Raw genomic sequence first — 19,164 nt, 5'->3', positions numbered from 1 at the left:
ATGGAAGAGGGGCTGTACATGGAATGGGAGGGGCTACAGTACATGGGTGTTACACATGGAAGAGGGGGCTGCACATGGAATGGGAGGGGCACTGCTGCACAAGAAAGGGAAGGTACAACATACTTGGCCTAGGGGCACAAAAAGTTTAAATCAGGCTTTGTGTGTCGAGAGCCAAAGATTTTATCTAGGAATTCAACTACACACAGATGGGACATTTCTGCTGCCCAAAACGATTGCTGGTGATCCTTTCCACCACTTAGGAATGATTATTGGAGAGATATGTTGGTCAGTTTGTCAGTTTCCTTTGAATAGGGGAGGGGGAGAGTCAGCTGTGAGGGACTCCTGCTGCAGGAACTACAATAGTAGTCAAAGGATTATCCCAATTGGGAAGGCCCTGAAAGCGACGACAGGGATGCTGGGAGACACCTGTACTCACTACAGACTGTCCCCCAGACTGATGATAATGGATACCCTCAAGCAGAATGTACATGTAGTTATAACTGGCGAATCAGGTCAATTGGGCAGCACATGTCAGTTAGGCACCGGTGTTAATTTGCGGTAATTGAATCTGGATAATACCCAAACGGCTAAAAATACATAAATATGTTGGGGGGGGGGTTAGGCACCTACAACGGAGGGTTAGGCAGGCATTAGTGTGGGATGTTACGCACCTACAAAGCATTGGGCATGGGGGGTGGGGGGGGTTGTTCATGTTAGGTGGAGGTTTTAAGTGAGAATGAGAGGTGGGTACTGGATGCATAGTAAAATTACCAGTATTTTACTACTAGTGGCAGTGTTCCCCAACCCTGTCCTCAAGGCCCACCAACAGTGCATGTTTTGTGGAAATCTATAGAGGAAGTTAATCAGCTCTGCTGAGATGCTAATTACAAAACATTTACTGTTGGTACATGTACTCAAGTGTTGCTATCAGGTCTGAGCAAGGCAATGCAAAGTCAGCAAAAGCACCCGGTAACCAAATATTGTCCACCCCAGACCCCCCCCAAACATGAAATACTTTATAATAGCCATAACTTTCCTAACTGTAAGTACTATTAACCCTTCATGACTTATTTGTGCCTTTCTCCAGTTTCAAAAAGAACCATACATCTGGCATGTGTGCAGGTTTAATTTAAAAAAAAAAAAAAACGTAGGCTACCTGACCTGTAGGGCTGAGCGGATCAGGTAGCCGCACAAAAAAAAAAACGCCGCTCCTGTGGGCTGCACTGGCCCACTTTCACTTTTGTGGCCTATAGGTAATCATTCTCTCAGTCAGCATGCAGGGAGGCGAGGGAGAAGCAGGGGGTGTGGCCAGGGAGCTGCCCAATAGCAGCTCTGCAAATCCTGTTAGACCGCCCCTAGCTGGCATTTTGAACAGGGAATCCCTCTCCCTGTGTTTACCTCAGAGATGGCGACAAATAATGTTGCCTATCTCGGTGGGATATAGCACGACGGTGGGGGGGCAGAGCGGCGGTGGGGACACGCAGAGGCATGTTATGAGGCAGAGAGCATGCCTCTGTGTCCCATCTGCCCACCTCGGGGTCTCTTTAAGACTACGGTATGTACCTCATTAGATTATGACTAGTTTGACATGACAATTAGCTGCCTGCATAGATTAAGAGACACCTGAAGCAAAAAGTTTATGGAGGCTGCCAAAAGTATTTCCTTTTAAACAACACCAGTTGCCTGGCAGTCCTGCTGCTCTTTCATGCATCAGTAATTTCTGAATCACACACCTGAAACAAGCATACAGTAAATCCAGTAAACTTCAGCCAAACATGTGCTCTGCATGCTTGTACAGGGTCTATGGATAAAAGTATTAGAGGCAGAGGATCAGCAGGATAGACAGGAAAATGTGCTTTGTTTAAAAATAAATGAATATGGCAGCCTCCAAATCCCTCTCACTTTATGTGTCCCTTAAGTTTAATGGAGTTTAGTGAATATACCGCAGTGACTCTAGTTCAGCTTTACATGAAATGAAACGCATGCAATGGCAATACCTTCTCGTAATGTTCTATCAGAATTTCCACCACTATATTCTGAAACTTGATGTTCATCATGGCTGCCACCGTCTCCTCCTGCGCCCTCATCAGGGTGGGCCCAAATATCACACCCAGGTTGGAAACAGTCATGAGGTTCTGCTGGCTATGCAGTGACACCCTGAGGGAGGAAAGTGCAAAGAAAGTTAATACATATAATAAATGCGTACAGGTTTGCCTGTATGGCGGCACAATGATGTAGAGCACAGAATTGTCACATTGTAGTGCTATATTTTGTCTCCTTTGACACTTGCATTACAACCCTTTTACCACAGGGTTACACAACCGCCATGCAAGTGTATAGAGCCTTGTACATTACATCATGTTGTGCCAGAAGCTTCTCAATCACCACCCAGCAACACAAAAGTCTGCAGTGTGTTACCATACGACTTCCGAGGTGGCGGAAGTCATTGGAGTCAATGGGCGATGCAGGAATTTAATTTGACAGGAGCGCATGCAGGAACCGATGGGCATTCCAGTGACGTACTTCCTGGCCAGCAGAGAGTATGTCACTGAGCGGGGGGTGGCGCTATGCACATGACCCTGTCGGTGCACTCTGCCGCAGGGTCAAATATGTATCATTTTTTATCATTTTTTTGCATTGCGGTGGGATGCTACAGCATGACATCCCCACCGCAACACAAAAAATAAGTGTAAAAACTATAAGATAAGACGGGCGCTCCGTACTGTGCATGGGCAAGCATGCATTCTCGCGCACTTGCTCGTGCGCAGTACGGAGCGGCCGTTTTCGGGAGCACTCGAGCTCCCGAAGATTGACAAAGCCTGTCAAAGCGGCGGAAGTGAGCTGTCTCTGACCCATCGGTTGGAGACAGCTGACGGGGATCCAGTGCAGGAACTCGGTCACCATAGGAGGAACAGGAAGGCTCTATAGGACCCAGAGCCCTCCCTCTCCTTAGGTGAGTATCTGTTTATTTTTGTTTGTTTGTTTTTTCACTTCAGATTCTCTTTGAAAGACAGAGTGTGGTTTGTAAACTGCTAATATGACAGAATGATGCAATGTTATAAAAAAATATATATATAACTGAAAATAAAAATATGAGACTCTTTTCTTTACTACTAATGTTCTATTCATTATCCGTATTACACATACAATGCATTATAGCATACTTTTTTTTCACTTCAGGTTTGCTTTAAGACAAACAGGAGACTATACATATATGCATAAGACATTACTTGACAAGGTGCTTGATTAAGATGTCCAGCATCTCCCGGTTCTTCTCGGGCAGTTTGTGAACCAAGGCGTGTACTGCTTGCACTCTGTAGTTCTGGTCATCTGATTCTGTGGGGAAAAAGCAGCAATATTATTACTCCCAAGCTGCTTATTACGCATTACAGTAAGCTGAGATTATATAATGTACACAGTCTGGTAACTGATCACACCAAGGTCATTGCTGGAAAATCATTTTTACTGGGAATATGACTTCCTACATAATGTGATCCTACAGGGGGCGCTGTAATCATACTACTCCAACAGTACCGCTGTTCTGTCTCTTCTGTCTCTTCGGGCTCTTTCAAACTAGAGGCTGCAGTAGAAAAGGCTAAAATGCTGCCTTTTGCTGTTTTGGTGCTTTTTGAAAGCAATTTTATGCTTTTCAACGCTAATATATAGCTTTTCCATAGCGTTTTCAAAGCGTTTTACAGCTCTGAAAATTTTTTTCAGCGGTGAAACATTTTAAAAAACCTGTAGTTTGCGTTTTCCATTGACTATCATTGAAATGCGAAACACCGTCGTCGGCCCTGAAAAAGTGCCGAGGAGCTTCAAAACGCAATGCTCAAAAATGCGGCGTTAAGTGTGAAAGGTAAAATTAAAGTTTTACCATGGAAAACACAAACTATGGCCGTGGCGGTAAAACGACGAAAAAGGCCTCTAGTGTGAAAGAGCCCTAAGCTCTGAAAGCCCAAGAGGTCAGCGGAAAAATCTTACTCTACACACAACTACCTGGCACACTCCTGGTCTCTGTACTGGTGCCGAAGTGTCTATAAAACTGCTGGGCATGGCATGGCCAAGGCTGTGGAGAGGGAGGACGTGGCATAGCTCTGACAGGGCCCAGCCAGTATAAGAGAGGGTTTGTCTTCGGAAGTCAAGCTAAATTTGAGGACCTGTTGGGGCACATAACCTGATCATCTATAGGCCAAGCTAGGCAAATGTATGGAGACTGGTGGAGTCCTAGGGAGCTGGTTGCCAGCTTTTTGGCTCCTCCTTCCCCCACTCTTCTCCTCACCAAACAAGCCTTGTGGCAAGCAGAGTGAGCCTAAACTGGTATCTTACCTTGCCCTAGTACGCTTAATTCACCCATGTTACATCATGCAGGTATAACAGTAGTTAAAGGGAAGGTTCACGGTCCATAAAAAAAATAAAAATGCTAATCCACTTACATGGGGCTTCCTCCAGCCCGTGGCAGGCAGGATGTGCCCTCGGCGCCGCTCCACAGGCTCCCGGTCTCCTCCAGTGGCCCCCCCGACCTGGCCAGGCCCGGCTGCCAGGTCGGGTTCTTCTGCGCTCCAAAATGCGCCTCACGCGGACCTCCTCCGAGCTGTACTGCGCAGGCGCAGAACTACTGCGCCTGCGCAGTACAGCCCGGAGGACGTCCGATGACGTCAGCGCGCCCGCGTGAGGCCCATTTTGGAGCGCAGAAGAGCCCGACCTGGCAGCCGGGCCTGGCCAGGTCGGGGGGGGGCGCCACTGGAGGAGCCCGGGAGCCTGCGGAGCGGCGCCGAGGGCACATACTGCCTGCCACGGGCTGGAGGAAGCCCCTGGTAAGTGGATTAGCATTTTTTTTAATGCACCGTGAACCTTCCCTTTAAAGAGGAACTTTCGCGAAAAAATAAACTAATACATTGCAAAGTCAGAAGTAAAAAAAAAAAAAAAAAAAAATAGAAGAGGTATCAAGAAATGACGGATATTCGCCATGTAATATGTTCATGTTGTTTGATCCACAATCAGCCTGCATGTCATCATCTTTACTACTGACAGACAAGTAAAAAACTAGACAGCACCAACTGCCATTATGCATAACCACACCCACTAACACTGCGATAGGCTAAAAGGATTTTTTTTTTTTTACATATACATGTGCACAGATGGAGATACTGGTTACTTGGCAGTTGAAAACAGCTGTTATTTCCCACAATACAACAAGGCTCACAGACAGGAAACTGTCAGGACTTAGGTCCTGACATCACACTGTGGGAGGGGTTTCACCACAATATCAGCCACACAGATCCCCCTGATGACCGATTCGAGAATAGGTAAATATTTCTCATGTCACTGATTGGGATGAAGTTCAATCCTTGGTTGGTCGCACTTGATGCTCGGGCCATTGAAGTCAACGGCCTCGCTCGGGAAACCCATGTTGGACTCTGTGCATTTTTCTTTTTTCCTGTGTTTTTAAGTCTCACATCTTCCTGCTATTTTTCTGCACAATGCACGCATTACTAATTACAGTGTATTGCGCCACATCAGAAAAAAAATCGCACAATGAAAGCGGAAAATCACGTGCAGGAAAACACCATCACAATCTGACACATAGAATAACGGAAGCCCAGGAATTGCAGTGAAAGCCACTTTGGCAAATGTGCTCCCTGTCTTAGTCACTATCCATTTTGCAGTATACACAGGGGCGTAACAATAGACCCTGCAAGGGTTGCAGCCGCAGGGGGGGGGGGGGGCAGAAGCCACAGGGGGCCCCATCCTGAGAGACTGGCAACTAAGGGCAAGGAGAGAGAAAAAAAACTTTCTGCTCTCTGCACAATTGTTCTGATGACTGCATCTGCTCAGCCACTGATAATGAATTGTACAAAGTTTTGCAGACAAAGATTTGTAGACTGTCCCTATTCAGTGTGCAGCAAACTCTTCTGTACAACGTCCAGCCCCCAACCTCTCTACCTCTCCCCGAGTGCTCTGTCCTGGCAGAAGGGGGCCCCATCCAAAGTGTCGCAGGGGGGCCCAGTGATTTCTAGTTACGACCCTGAGTATACATAAACTGTAGAAAAATCAAATAGTTTCTGCTAGCTAGTCAAATTCCATATGTTGTGACAAAGAAAACCCTCCTGTGACCTGCCACAGGTTGCTAATATGGCTAATATGTAACTTGCTGCTTTCTTCCTCCTGTCACTTCCTGTTCTAAAATAGCAGAGTAAAAAGTGTCCTACTTCTTGTCTATCACTGCCAGTACTGGGCGACTTCCTGGAAAGAGGGGCGGGGACAGCTCTGCTGTTAGCTACTGTATATTACCATAGTTTTTGTTTAGTCAGCAGCTCTTTAAAATGGGATTGTCAGCCATAAAATCAAATACCATTTACCCCCTGCTCTGTGTTGATTATGTAGTCTACATGCAGTCTGCATCGCAAGCATTCCAATATATTCATAAATGTGTATGCTATAATGAATCTTATCTCAGTCAGCCTGGCTCCTTTTTAGTACATTGCCAGGGATAGGGAAGCTTGTGATCTCCCCTCCCATGTCCTGCTCCTCACTGATTGGCTGAGGGCAGTTCAGTGTGACAGAAGGCTGAGAAAGGAAATACACCTCACCCTTCTGCATTAGCTGCTGAAATCTATGCTGTGCTCACATGTGTTTACAAAGCAAGCTAGATGTGACAGTGCAGTTTCTAGGAGGAAAAAAAAGTGTAAGGGAGAAAATGACATCAGGATTGGATTCGGCAGTAAAGATGGAAAATGCCTGGAACAGTTTTCTCTTTATTTACGATATAAAATTAACTGAAATCAAAATGTGGAGAGTGAAATACATATGTTAAGTATGTAGTACAAGTATCTATCTACTTCTATATATGTTTTTTTTTCCTGGGATAGTATGGCTGTCTCTGCTGCTTTAAAAATAAATTCCAAAGCCTCCACTGCTCTGTGTACTGTGTGTGGTGAATGAGGTCAGTGATTTTGCCATTACAACAGTGGTACTTACTGACTGCGAGAATGAAATCCTTGTGCCATTTGTAGGTCATGAGAGGTTCAGTCAGACATCTGTCAATATGAAAAGCATCGCATTACTAACATGATCAAGGTCACAAGCATCCAGTTCAAAGATATGCAGCCAGTGTAGGAGAATTTACATGTTGTTCACATATTACTTTATACAATAATGAAATGAAATGGACTATTTCCATGTGCACAAAAAAGGATTAAGATAAAATGGCAAGATAGCAGTTTTTGCCTACTGCTGATGATCACCTGGCTTTTTTAAATAAGAATTGGTGAGGCTAGCATCCACCAGGAGTACATTTGAAATCGGCGCCGGTAGACTTGGGCGCAGGATACAGCGGTATATAGCTGTTCCTGCTTCTGCACAAGTCTGGGCCGATTTAATTACTATTCCCCCTCCAGGCCAACATGGATAGTGGGGGACTGAAATAATTCGGCTTACAGCGATTGCTGGAGGCCGAATTATTATGTTTTTAAGCAACTTTAACGACGTTACTCACTGAGCGCATCAATAGGAATGATTCCCATTGAAGTCTATGGAGGCGCCGGCTGCGCCCAAATCTAGCAGCGCTGAAAAGCACTGCTCCATCCACCAGGCCCCTACACTCTGTGTCCAAGCCGTAGGAAACTGCCTAGGTTTGCCTTGTGGAAGATCCAGCTCTGCATGTACATTTACTTTATGTGTGCGTGAATACAGTTTCACCCACCATAGCTATATCCAATACCTCAGCCAACGCCCAATACATCAGGATGTGCTGATTTTGTCATGGAAAACAAACATACATGGACAATGTTAATAGTGTTACTAACTGAAGGCTGATTTCAGTGCGATTCTGGAAGTTTTGCTTTAGCTGAATGGATCTGATAAGCTCTGCAACCAGCTGCCGGGCCGCCATCAGGGCATCACAGGTGTGTCTGCAGTATGGGGCCTGAGTGAGTCTGGGGCTGGCGAACAATGCCACAAATATGGCCCCCGAGCTGCAAGTCTGTCACAGAATGTACAGACAGTCACTGGGTGTGGCTGTGTTCACCTTGGTCGGCTGTTTTGCATTGCAAATTTTTGTGATTTTGCTATGCTTGTGCTTTGCCATTCTCATTTCAGTGAATGAGAATCACATCACAATCACTGAGAAAATGCTGCATGCAGCGCTATGTGATTTTCCCAAATTGCAAGCGCTGCTCAAGCACTGCAGTCAGAGTAATCCCATAGGATTACATGGGTCACAGTGCTTTGCTGATCACTGGTGATCACCTTAAATATAGGGAGTTCTCCTTAAAGAGAATCTGTATTGTTAAAATCGCACAAAAGTAAACATACCAATGCGTTAGGGGACATCTCCTATTACCCTCTGTCACAATTTCGCCGCTCCTCGCCGCATTAAAAGTGGTTAAAAACAGTTTTAAAAAGTTTGTTTATAAACAAACAAAATGGCCACCAAAACAGGAAGTAGGTTGATGTACAGTATGTCCACACATAGAAAATACATCCATACACAAGCAGGCTGTATACACCCTTCCTTTTGAATCTCAAGAGATCATTGTGTGTTTCTTTTCCCCTGCAGTTCTCATGCACTGAAGTTTCAGGCTGCTCTTTTCTTCCTGCAAACAGCTTTGCCCTTGTCTGTAATTCCTCAGTATGTGAAAGCCCAGCCAGCTCAGAGGACGATTTATCCAGCTTGTAAAAGATAAGAGAGAAGAGAGACGCTGCCCTAATCTAAATAATACACAGGCAGTGTGCATAGAGGGGCCTGGAGGGGGGGGGGGGGTCGTAGCAGAACCACAACACTGAGGAACTTGGCAGCCTTCCAGACACAGGTCGACAAGTCTGACAGGGGAAAGATACATTGATTTATTACAGAGACTGTTATAGTAGAAAGTGCTGCAGTAAGCCAGAACACATTAGAATAGCTTTTGGAACTTGTAGGATGATAAAAAACAGGATGCAATTTTTGTTACGGAGTCTCTTTAAAGAGAACCCAAGGCGGGGTTATTCCATTGCAATCCATATACAGAGGCTGGGTCTGTCTATAGAGCCCAGCCTCTGTTGCTATTTAGTTTCCTCCAAAGACCCCCCTGCGCTCAGCCAGACCCCATAAATCACAGCCACGCTGTGCGGCTGTGTTTACCTTACTAACGTCAGTCTCCGCTCTCCCCCGCCTCCTGAATCGTTCCGGCCCCCGCCCGCGTCCCTTCCCTCCAATCAGCGGCGAGGGAAGGGACGTGGGCGAGGACCAGAGTGATTCAGGAGACGGGGGAGAGCGGAGACTGACATTAGTGAGATAAACACAGCCGGCTGCGACACGCTGTGTGTCGCCAGCGCGGCTGTGTTTTATGGGGTCTGACAGCGCGCAGGGGGGGCTTTGGAAGAAACTAAATAGCAACAGAGGCTGGGCTCTATAGGCAGACCCAGCCTCTGTATGGGGATTGCGCTGGAAGAACCCCGCCTCGGGTTCTCTTTAAATATGGGGGGGGGGGGGGGAGTGAGGGGGGACCAGTAGGTTTTCCAAGTTTGGGATCCAAACATTTCTGATGCAGCCCTGACCAGGTGAGACACAAAAATGAACTCACCGAAGGTAGTTTTTGAGAGCGCTGGTTATTGTTTTATTGTCCCATAGTTCCAAATCAAGATCCATATCAGGAGACGCTTTGGGAGCTTAAAAATACAAAAAAAACCATTAAAATACAGTCAGCAATACATTTACAACCATTGTAAATCTGCCTTCAACAAGCCTAATAAACTGTAAATATGAACGGCCTTATTCCACAGATATGCACACCACAATCAGAGTCTGTGTCTAGGTTTTTCTCTCTTCAGATGCCACAAACCTGAACTTGCAGCCTTTTATTTGGGTGTTGCCACAGAAGTGTGTCAGCGAGATAAACTTCCTGGACAATAAAATATGTCTGAAATATGGTACCATGTCTACTGATTTATTTTGGAAGGCAACAGGCAGGAACTGTTTCCTACAAGCAGGTAGCTGTGAAAGCTACTACAAGGTTTGGTCCGCATATAAAATAGTGTCCAATCCTGTCAGTTTTTGACAGTTGGCCATACCTCCCAACTTTTTGAGATGAGAAAAAGGGACACTTAAGCCACACCCCTGATCACGCCCCTGTCACACCCCTAGTCACTCACACATACCTTAAAGATTTCATAAGAAAAATATGTTGTTTTATAATTCAAAACACACTGGTCCTCTCTATCCTGGTTCATTTTCCTTCATATTAACATTTTAAAATCAGTAATACATCAATTTAACCACTTCGGGACCGGCCGCCTAAACCCCCTTAAGGACCGGGGCAATTTGCATGGAGGTGGAACGCGCGTTTGGGGGGGGGGGGGGGGGTCGGGCGGCCCGTCTGTGGCTGGCTGGGCATGGTGACCCCCATGGAGGCAGGTGTTCCCCCTGTAGCTGGCAGATTTCACTCACCTTCGAGGCTCCAGCGATGAGCCGCAGTAGCCACCTCTTCTCCAGCCGGCATCTCCGCTCCAAATGACGCTCAGGTCCGAGTCGCGGCTTGATGACGTCATGAAGCCGGGACCCGGCGCTGACCTCAGACGGAGCAGAGATGCCGGCCAGAGCAGAGGGGGGCGCAAATCGTCGCTGGAACGGCAGGGAGGTGAGTGGATCCTCTTCTTTTCCCCCCTACCGCCGCTGTCAAAGTGATCACTACGATCCGCCAGCGATCACGTGATCACGTGATCAGCAGCCATACGCGATGGCTGCTGATCACTCGGGGGAGATGCCAGCTGTCATATGACAGCTTAATCTCCCCCTCCGGGTGCGCACGATCGCGTCGGGACGGTTTGTTAGCGCGGACGTTGAATCAACGTCCAGTCAGAACGGTAGCACCACCTGCTGGACGTTGATTCAACGTACCTGGTCCGCAAGTGGTTAAAGGATGAGAATAAAGTTTATAGTCAAACACATTTTTTTGTAGAGAAATATACATATATATTTACATAGAAAGAGGGACAAAGTCCTGAAAGAGGGACAAGTGAGGAGGACAGAGGGACATGGCTCCCAAAGAGGGACTGTCCCTCCAAGAGAGGGACAGTTGGGAGCTATGAGTTGGCATCAGTGCTGTATGTGTTTCTATGGATGTGATCACACATTAATCTGTACATTTCCAGTTCAGACCTGTCCTGTCAGTTTTGCATCAGTTTTTTATGGGTGTCTTCGCATATCTCAAAGGTGTACATTTCCAGTCCAGCCTTGCTATTAGCTGTTGATCATGTTATATTGACACTGTACAAGATACAAGATGGATTTATTCGCCAAGTGCGGGGGTACCGTACTCGGAATTGCTTGTGGTATACATGGCAAAGGCAAAATACACGTCAACAGTTGTCTATCTTACATATATGGCTACAAGTACAAATACACAGACTAAACTAAAAGAATTAACAGTACATTTTACATTCTACGTCTGCAGTCGCTACCATTTTACATACTGCTGCGTTGGTAAGATAACCTTGACGGAGTCCAAGCAGCTTTAACAGGTACGATGTCATGGATCATTGTGCTAGTGAGAGTTGGATGCAGACATTAAGGCTGAAGAGAAGCACCTGGGGCAAGCCTGCTGATTGGGGGCTAGGAGGGAATAGTCAGGCGTCAGTGTTGTTGAGCAGTAGAACAGCCTGGGGAAAGAAAGAGTTCCTGCGCCTGGTGGTCTTGGATTGGATGGTTCGGAAGCGCCGGCCGGATGGGAGAGGCTCAAAGAAGCGGCTGCCAGGGTGGGAGGGGTCGCAGGAGATCCTGGTGGCCCTCTTCCTCATCCTGGCCGTGTGGAGGAGATCCAGAGGTGGTAGGGGCGATCCAATGATCCTCTCTGCCTCACTAATGACTCTTTGCAGTCTATGTCTGTCACTGGCCGTTGCGCTGGCATACCAGACGATTACTGAAGAGCAAAGTATAGACTCCATGGTGGCGGTGTAGAAACAGGTCAGCAGCTCCCGAGGCATTCCAAATTTTTTAAGTTGGCGCAGGAAAAATAGCCTTTGTTGTGCCTTCCTCTGAATTTTGGTGGTGTTCTGCCCCCATCTTAGGTCTGCGGATAGGGTTGTGCCAAGGAACCGGACTGATGGTACTCTGGAGACTTCGGTGTCGCCTATGTAGACTGGTGGGAGAGTGGGGGGGGGGGGAGGGGGTTCCTCCTGAAATCAACAGTCAGCTCAACAGTCTTTGCAGCATTGAGGACAAGGTTGTTATTCTTGCACCAGTACATTGGAAGCATATTCATAAATGGGGATGATCAAAGAGATGCAAATTCTTCCGAGTTGATGCAAATTTATGTACATTTTTATGCAAATGTATGCAGTTTGAAAAAGGACCAATCATTTTAAACCTGGGTTTAAATTGATTGGTCCATTTTCAAACTGCATATATTTGCATACAAATTTGCATAATTCTAAAGTATGTCCATCTCATTGCTATCATCCCTATCATTCATCATCCCTATGCATGAATAAAGTAACTTATCCTGAAGGTAGACCTCATACTTTCTACTGCTGATTGCCCCGCCTCCTGCAATATGAAGTCCAGCCTCCTGGCTTCTTTAGGTAGACAGGAAATGACATCACTGTGGTTTACAACTTCCTGTGTGGGCTGGAGGGGCAACTAGGCCACAGTGACCAAATCTCTACATCCATACATCACAGAAAGGAGGTCCATTGAATGTTTGATGCAGTTTGGTAGGGCAAGCAGTTATCTCTATTTATGTGAGCATAGAACACTTATGCTCTTGAGAATGTGGATCTCTCTTCAGACAGATCTGAGGATGTTTAGAAAAAGAGCATTCATAAGAATCCTAAGAGAGCCCATATCCTGTATGAAGAGCTTTGTGACAATGTCAGCCTGTTCTTCATATTACCTCATGCTTCTAAAGTGTACGCAAATTACCAATATACAATTTTATCTAATAAGGCATAAAAGTCTGACTATACCCCGATAACAAATTAAGTGTAATGAAGACAGCTACATGCCACTTTGTTTACCTAAATAAGCGGATTGGAGACACAGGTGCTTGTTCGGATTATTTCAGGAGTGTGTAATAAAATCACATGTAGGCTTTCTTTCAGAAAATTAAATGAACAAAAACACCTTTACTTTTACATGTAGTTTCACAGAAATAGATGCTTTTAGTCTAAAAAATGAAAACCCAAACTTTTTTTTCCTTTCTTTGACATTAGAAGAGAAACAACACTAGACTTCCAAGACATCCAGTTAAAGCCTATTACAGGTAGTTCCCAACTTACGAACGCCCGACTTACCAACGACCCGCTGATACGAATGGCATGGATTCTGTGTTTCCATGAGAACAAGTAAAAAAAAAGTTTTCAAATTGGACTTGTAGTTTTTGAGAAAATCGATTTTAAAAAAATCAAAGAAAAATGGCTTTTAAACTTGTATAAGCAGGTACAGAGGGCAGAGGTGACACAGAGGGGGACACTGGAGGCACAGGGGGGCACAGAGGAGGTACAGGGGACAGAGATGGCACAATGTTCCGACTTAAGAACAGATTGAGGTTAAGAACGAACCTACAGTCCCTATCTCGTTCGTTAACCGGGTACTACCTGTACTAGAAAAAAATACTTAAAGGGAACCTAAACTGAGAGGGATATGGATGTTTCCTTTTAAGCAATATCAGTTGCTTGGCAGTCCTGCTGATCTCTTTGGCTGCAGTAGTGGCTGAATCACACACCTGAAACAAGCATGCAGCTAATCCAGTCTGACTTCAGTCAGAGCACCTGATCTGCATGCTTGTTCAGGGGCTGTGGCTAAAAGTATTAGAGACACAGGATCGGCAGGAGAGTAAGGCAAGTGGTATTATTTTAAAAGGAAAAATCCACATCCTTCTCAAATATTCCCATATTCTTCTGGGTCTCCAGTTCAAATTTCAGCTAGGGCACCATCTGCATGGAGCTTGTATGCTTTCCCCGTGTCTGCGGGGGTTTCCTCTGGGCACTCGGTTTCCTTCCACATAACAAAAACATACAGGTAAGTTAAATGGCTTCCACCTAAATTGGCCCTAGACTGTCATACATACATTAAACGATACATACATAGACATATGACTATGTTAGGGATTAAATTGTGAGCCCCTCAGAGGGACAGTTAATGACAAGACAATATACTCTGTACAGCCCTGCAGAAGATGTTGTATAAATACTAAATAATAATATTTATTTCCTTTTAAACAATGCAGATTGCTTGGCTGTCTTGCTGATCTATTTGGCTGCAGTAGTGTATGAATCACACACCTAAACAAGCATGCAGCTCATCTAGTCAGACTTTACTCAGAGCCCCGGACCTGCTGCATGCTTGTTCGGGGTCTATAGCTAAAAGTATTAGAGGCAGAGGATCAGCAGGACAGCCAGACAATTTGCATGGTTTAAAAGGAAATAAACATGGCAGCCTCCATATCCTTCTCACTTCAGGTGTCCTTTAAGTATTTTAGTTTTGGGTAGTGTGAAAATTACTTATAAACACTTTATTTTTTCCCACTTCCTATTTCCAAAACCTCCAATCTATATATATAAAATCGGATGTGTGTGTCCGATTTGAACGAAACTTGGTATACAGATCCCTCACTACAGGGCCGGCTTTAGGGGGGGGCAAGAGGGGGCAGAGCCCCCTCAAATAGACTTCTTGCCCCCTCAAATATGCTGCTGCTTCCTGGTCCATGGAACGCAGACACATTTCCTCTATCTCCGCTGTGCTGTGTGTAGAGGGCGGAGATAGAGACACTCAGTAGCCTGGTCGGGTATCACATGGGGCCAGGCAGCCAGTGAGAGAGGAGTGAGACACTCTGCTCTCTCACTGGCTGCCCGCCCCATGTGATCCCGGCCAGCCAGCCACAAGTATCTCTGTATCTGAATGAGAAGGATGGGCGCGCTGGGGAGACATGAGAGGAAAAGGCAAGTGATTTATGTCTCCAGTCCCAGCCGCCCAGCTCTCTGCATACACAGGACACAGCCTGTCAGACTGCCTGTGTGCTGCTGATGGACGGCGCTATGTTGTGTATAATGTACGAGTCCCCTGACCTCCCACACTGACCTGAGGACCCTGTGCCCACATCACTGTGATGATTGGTGGGCAGGGGGATACTCTTTTATTAATAACTGATTCCTATCTGCAGCTCAGGGAGCAGGAACAATCTGCACAGAGGTCAGATATACTCTGTGTAATGGCTCACCCCCCTTCTTTTCACTATTCAGTCTCACTGACTGACCTGCCCTCTGCTCTTCTATCTGCTCTGCTCACTTCAGCCTGCATTTTCTTTTAACCCTTTCACTGCCTGTCCTAGCTTCTTAAGCTTTGTGTATCCTAATTTAATCATTTGTAGCTGCTGCTGGTCTCCTATTAAGAATGTCTTAAAGTGTACCAGAGATGATTGACAGTGTTGTATACATACCTGGGGCTTCCTCCAGCCCCATGCGCACAGATCACTCCCACGACGCCGTCCTTTGCTGCCTGCTGCTGCGGTATTGGGTCCCGTTAGTTCTGCCAGTCTACCCAAGGGAAGTGCGCCCTCTACGTATCTCTTCGGTGGTCGCTGGAGAGATACGTAAAGAGCGCAGTTCCTCTTGCGCAGACTGGCTGAACTAACGGGACCCAATACCGCAGCAGCAGGCAGCAGAGGACGGCGGCGTGGGAGCGATCTGTGTGCATGGGGCTGGAGGAAGACCTGGGTATGTATAAAACAGTATCAATCATCTTTGGTTTCCTTTAAGGGTGCCATACATCAGCAACTTGGCAGTGTATTTTTGGTGAAATGCTGTCAGATCACATATATTTTTGGGGGATGCACTACAGCAGAGCTCAAACTATCCCAGCAGACCTTTAACACCACTGCTAAAGTCATGTATATTTGGCCCCACCCATGACCACACCCACGGTCTGCTGCATGACCACGCCCATTTTTTGGCGCGCCGCGCTACGCGCGGCGCAGGGGTTTTTTATGCCCCCTGCAAATTTCTGGCTGCCCCCTTATATGTGCCTGTCTAGAACCGGCCCTGCCTCACTACCTGGGATGATATGTTCTGGGGGTCTCGCGGCCCCCCTGCACACCTGGGCGGAGCTACAAACAGCAAATCAGATTCCACTCATTCAAGTCAATGGAAAACATGTAAAAGGCTGCCATTCTCACAGTAATCAAGCCAGAGTCACCACACATGGCACAGTTGGTCACTTGGTGACCAAGGTTACAAATCCAGGAAAAGTGGGCGGAGCATAAAACAGCCAATCAAATTTCAGCCGTTCATTTTAAATGGGAAAATGTAAACTGCAGCCATTCTTAGACTGTTCATCGCAGGGTTCTCAAACTTGGCACACTTGGTCACTGGGTGGATGTGATTAAGATTCAAGAAAATGGGTGGAGCCTACAACAGCCAATCAAAAGTCACCTGTTGATTTTCAAGGGGAATATTTAAACTGCTGCTATTCTTACACTTTTAATGGCAGAGGCTTCAAACTTGCTACAGTCGGTCATTGGGTGACTGGGGTCCAAATTCACTAAAGGGGCGGGGCCACATACAGCCAATCAGATTTCCTTGGTGGATAAACTGCTTCCATTCACACATTTTTGATGCCAGGAACCTGACAGCTCACAAACTTGGTCATTGAGGGACTGTGTGTCAAGGTTACAAAAAGTGGGCGGAGCCAAAACAACTTTTACTGGGAAAACATAAACTGCAGCCATTCTTACATCGTTAATGGCAGAGTTCTCAAACTTTGCACAGTTGGTCATTGGGTGACAGATTAAGATTTTGGAAGGTGGGTGGAGCCTACAACAGCCAATAAAAATTCACCTTTTGATTTTCAAAGGGAATATTTCATCTGCTACCATTCTCTTATTCTGGTAAAAGCAGATGCCTCAAACCTGGTACAGTTGGTCACTGGGTGACTAGGGTCCAAATTCAGGAAGGGGGCGGAGCCACAAACAGCCAGATTTGTTTATTTTTCAATGGGAATATACAAAGTATTTATACCAAGGACCCCAAAGCTGATAAATTTGATAATTGAATGACTGTATGTCAAGGTTAGAAAAAGTGGGCGGTGCCAACAACTTCATTTTTTACATCACAGGGTTCCCAAACTTGACACAATTGGCCACTAGGTGACTGGGATAAATATTCAGAAATGTGGGTGGAGCCTACAACAGCCAATCAAAATGTACCTTGATTTTCAAGGGGAATATTCAAATTGCTACCATTCTTACACTGTTAGTGGCAGAGGCCTCAAACCTGATACAGTCAGTCATTGGGTGACTGGGGTCCAAATTCACTAAAGGGGTGGAGCCACAAACAGCCAATCAGATTTGTTAGATTGATTTCAGTCATTCTGTTATTGGCAGGGTTCTCAAACGTGACACAGTTGGCCACTGGGTGACTGGGACTAATATTCAGAAAAGTGGGTGGAGCCTACAGCAGCCAATCAAAATTCACCTTTTGATTTTCAAGGGGAATATTTACATTGCTGCCATTCATGCACTCTTAATGGCAGAGGCCTAACATCTGCTACAGTCAGTCACTGGGAGACTGGGGTTTAAATTCTGAAGGGAGCGGGCCAAAAACAGCCAATCAGATTTGTTTAATTTCAATGGTAAAATGCAACTTATTGATGCCAAAGACCCCAAAGCTCATAAACGTGGTAATTAAGTGACTGTATGTCAAGATTAGAAATAGTGGGCGGAGTCAAAAACAACTAACTTTTTACATGGGGAAATGTAAACTGCAGCTTTTCTCACTGAGGCGCTACACCTGCTATTGCTGAAATTCTGTTTTGTCCCCACGTTTATTGCCTGATGAACTGGGCTCGGCCTGCGAAACGCGTTGCACTTTTGGGGTACTATATAATAAATGTGATTGCTACTTTTCAGACAGTCTTTCGTGTCTGCTTTATGGAGGTAAGTCCACCACTTCCTCCCAGCAAATTTTAAAAATTGTATCCACTTTTATTCTGCTGCCGCCTCTGTTCTCCTACTGCAGCTTTTCTTACACTGTTAATGGCAGGGTTCTCAAACTGCACACAGCTGGTCACTGGGTGACTAGGATTAATATTCGGAAAAGTAGGTGGCGCCTACAAGAGTCAATCAAAATTCACCTATTGATATTCAAGGGGAATATTGAAACTGCAGCCATTCTCACACTGTTAATAGCAGAGGCCTCAAACCTGCTACAGTCAGTGTTTGGGGTTAAAATTCCGTAAAGGGGCGGAGCCAAAAACAGCCAGATTTCTTTGCTGGATAAATTGCTTCCATTAGCACAATTTTAATGCCAGGAACCCAAAAGCTCACAAACTTGGTCATTCAGTAGTGACTGTGTCTCAAGGTTACAAAAAGTGGGTGGAGTTAAAAACAGATTTTTCTGGGAAATTGTAAACTGCAGCCCTTCTTCACTGTTAATGGCAGGGATCTCAAACTTAGCATAGCTGGTTACTGGGTGACTGGGATTAATATTCAGAAAAGTGGGTGGAGCCTAAATGCCAATCAAAAATCACATGTCACTTTTCAAGGAGAATATTAAAATTGCTGCCATTCTTGAACTGTTAATAGCACAAGCCTCAAACCTGGTACAGTCGGTCATTGGGTCACTGAGGTTCAAATTCAGAAAAGGGGACAGAGCCACAAACCGTGAATCAGATTTGTTTCATTTCATGGGAAAATACAAATTATTGATGCCAAGGACCCCAAAACTCACAAACTTGGGCATTAATTAGTGACTTTGTGTCCAGGTTACAAAAAGTGGGCAGAGCCAAAAACAAATTTCACTGGGAAAGTGTAAACTGCAGCCCTTCTTACACTGTTTATTTCAGGGTTCCCAATCTTTGGCCAGATGATCACTGAGTAACTGAGATTAATATTCAGGGAAGTGGGTGGAGCCTATAATGCCCAATCAAAATTCACCTGTTGATTTTCAAGTGGAATATTTAAATTGCTGCCATTTTTACACTGTTAATAGCAGATGCCTCAAACCTTCTACAGTTGGTCATTGGGTGACTGAGGTTCAAATGCTGGAGAGGGGTGGAGCCACAAACAGCCAATCAGATTTGTTTCATTTCAATGCAGATTATTGATACCAAAGACCGCAAAGCTCACAAACTTGGTCAGTGAGTAATTGTGTGTTAGGGTTAGAAAAAGTAGGCGGAGCCAACACCAGCCAAAT

At 45.6% G+C, this 19,164-nt stretch overlaps 1 protein-coding gene across 2 annotated transcripts in view; it reads right to left on the bottom strand.

The window, feature by feature from the left end:
• Positions 1–19,164, bottom strand: part of ARHGAP42 (Rho GTPase activating protein 42) — a 426,935-nt gene that overhangs the window by 19,897 nt on the left and 387,874 nt on the right. For both annotated transcript variants that reach the window (XM_068266846.1, XM_068266847.1), the window contains exons 15-18: positions 9,564–9,648; positions 6,979–7,037; positions 3,231–3,336; positions 1,998–2,157 (exon numbers count right to left, since the gene is read on the bottom strand). In XM_068266846.1, coding sequence (XP_068122947.1) covers positions 1,998–2,157; positions 3,231–3,336; positions 6,979–7,037; positions 9,564–9,648 — 410 coding nt within the window. The remainder of the gene's footprint in view (positions 1–1,997; positions 2,158–3,230; positions 3,337–6,978; positions 7,038–9,563; positions 9,649–19,164) is intronic.

The sequence above is a fragment of the Hyperolius riggenbachi genome, chromosome 2 (genome assembly GCF_040937935.1).
Source record: "Hyperolius riggenbachi isolate aHypRig1 chromosome 2, aHypRig1.pri, whole genome shotgun sequence".
Lineage (NCBI taxonomy): Eukaryota > Metazoa > Chordata > Amphibia > Anura > Hyperoliidae > Hyperolius > Hyperolius riggenbachi.
Note: the sequence above shows the minus strand (reverse complement) of the source record. Positions and strands in the feature narration are given on the sequence as shown.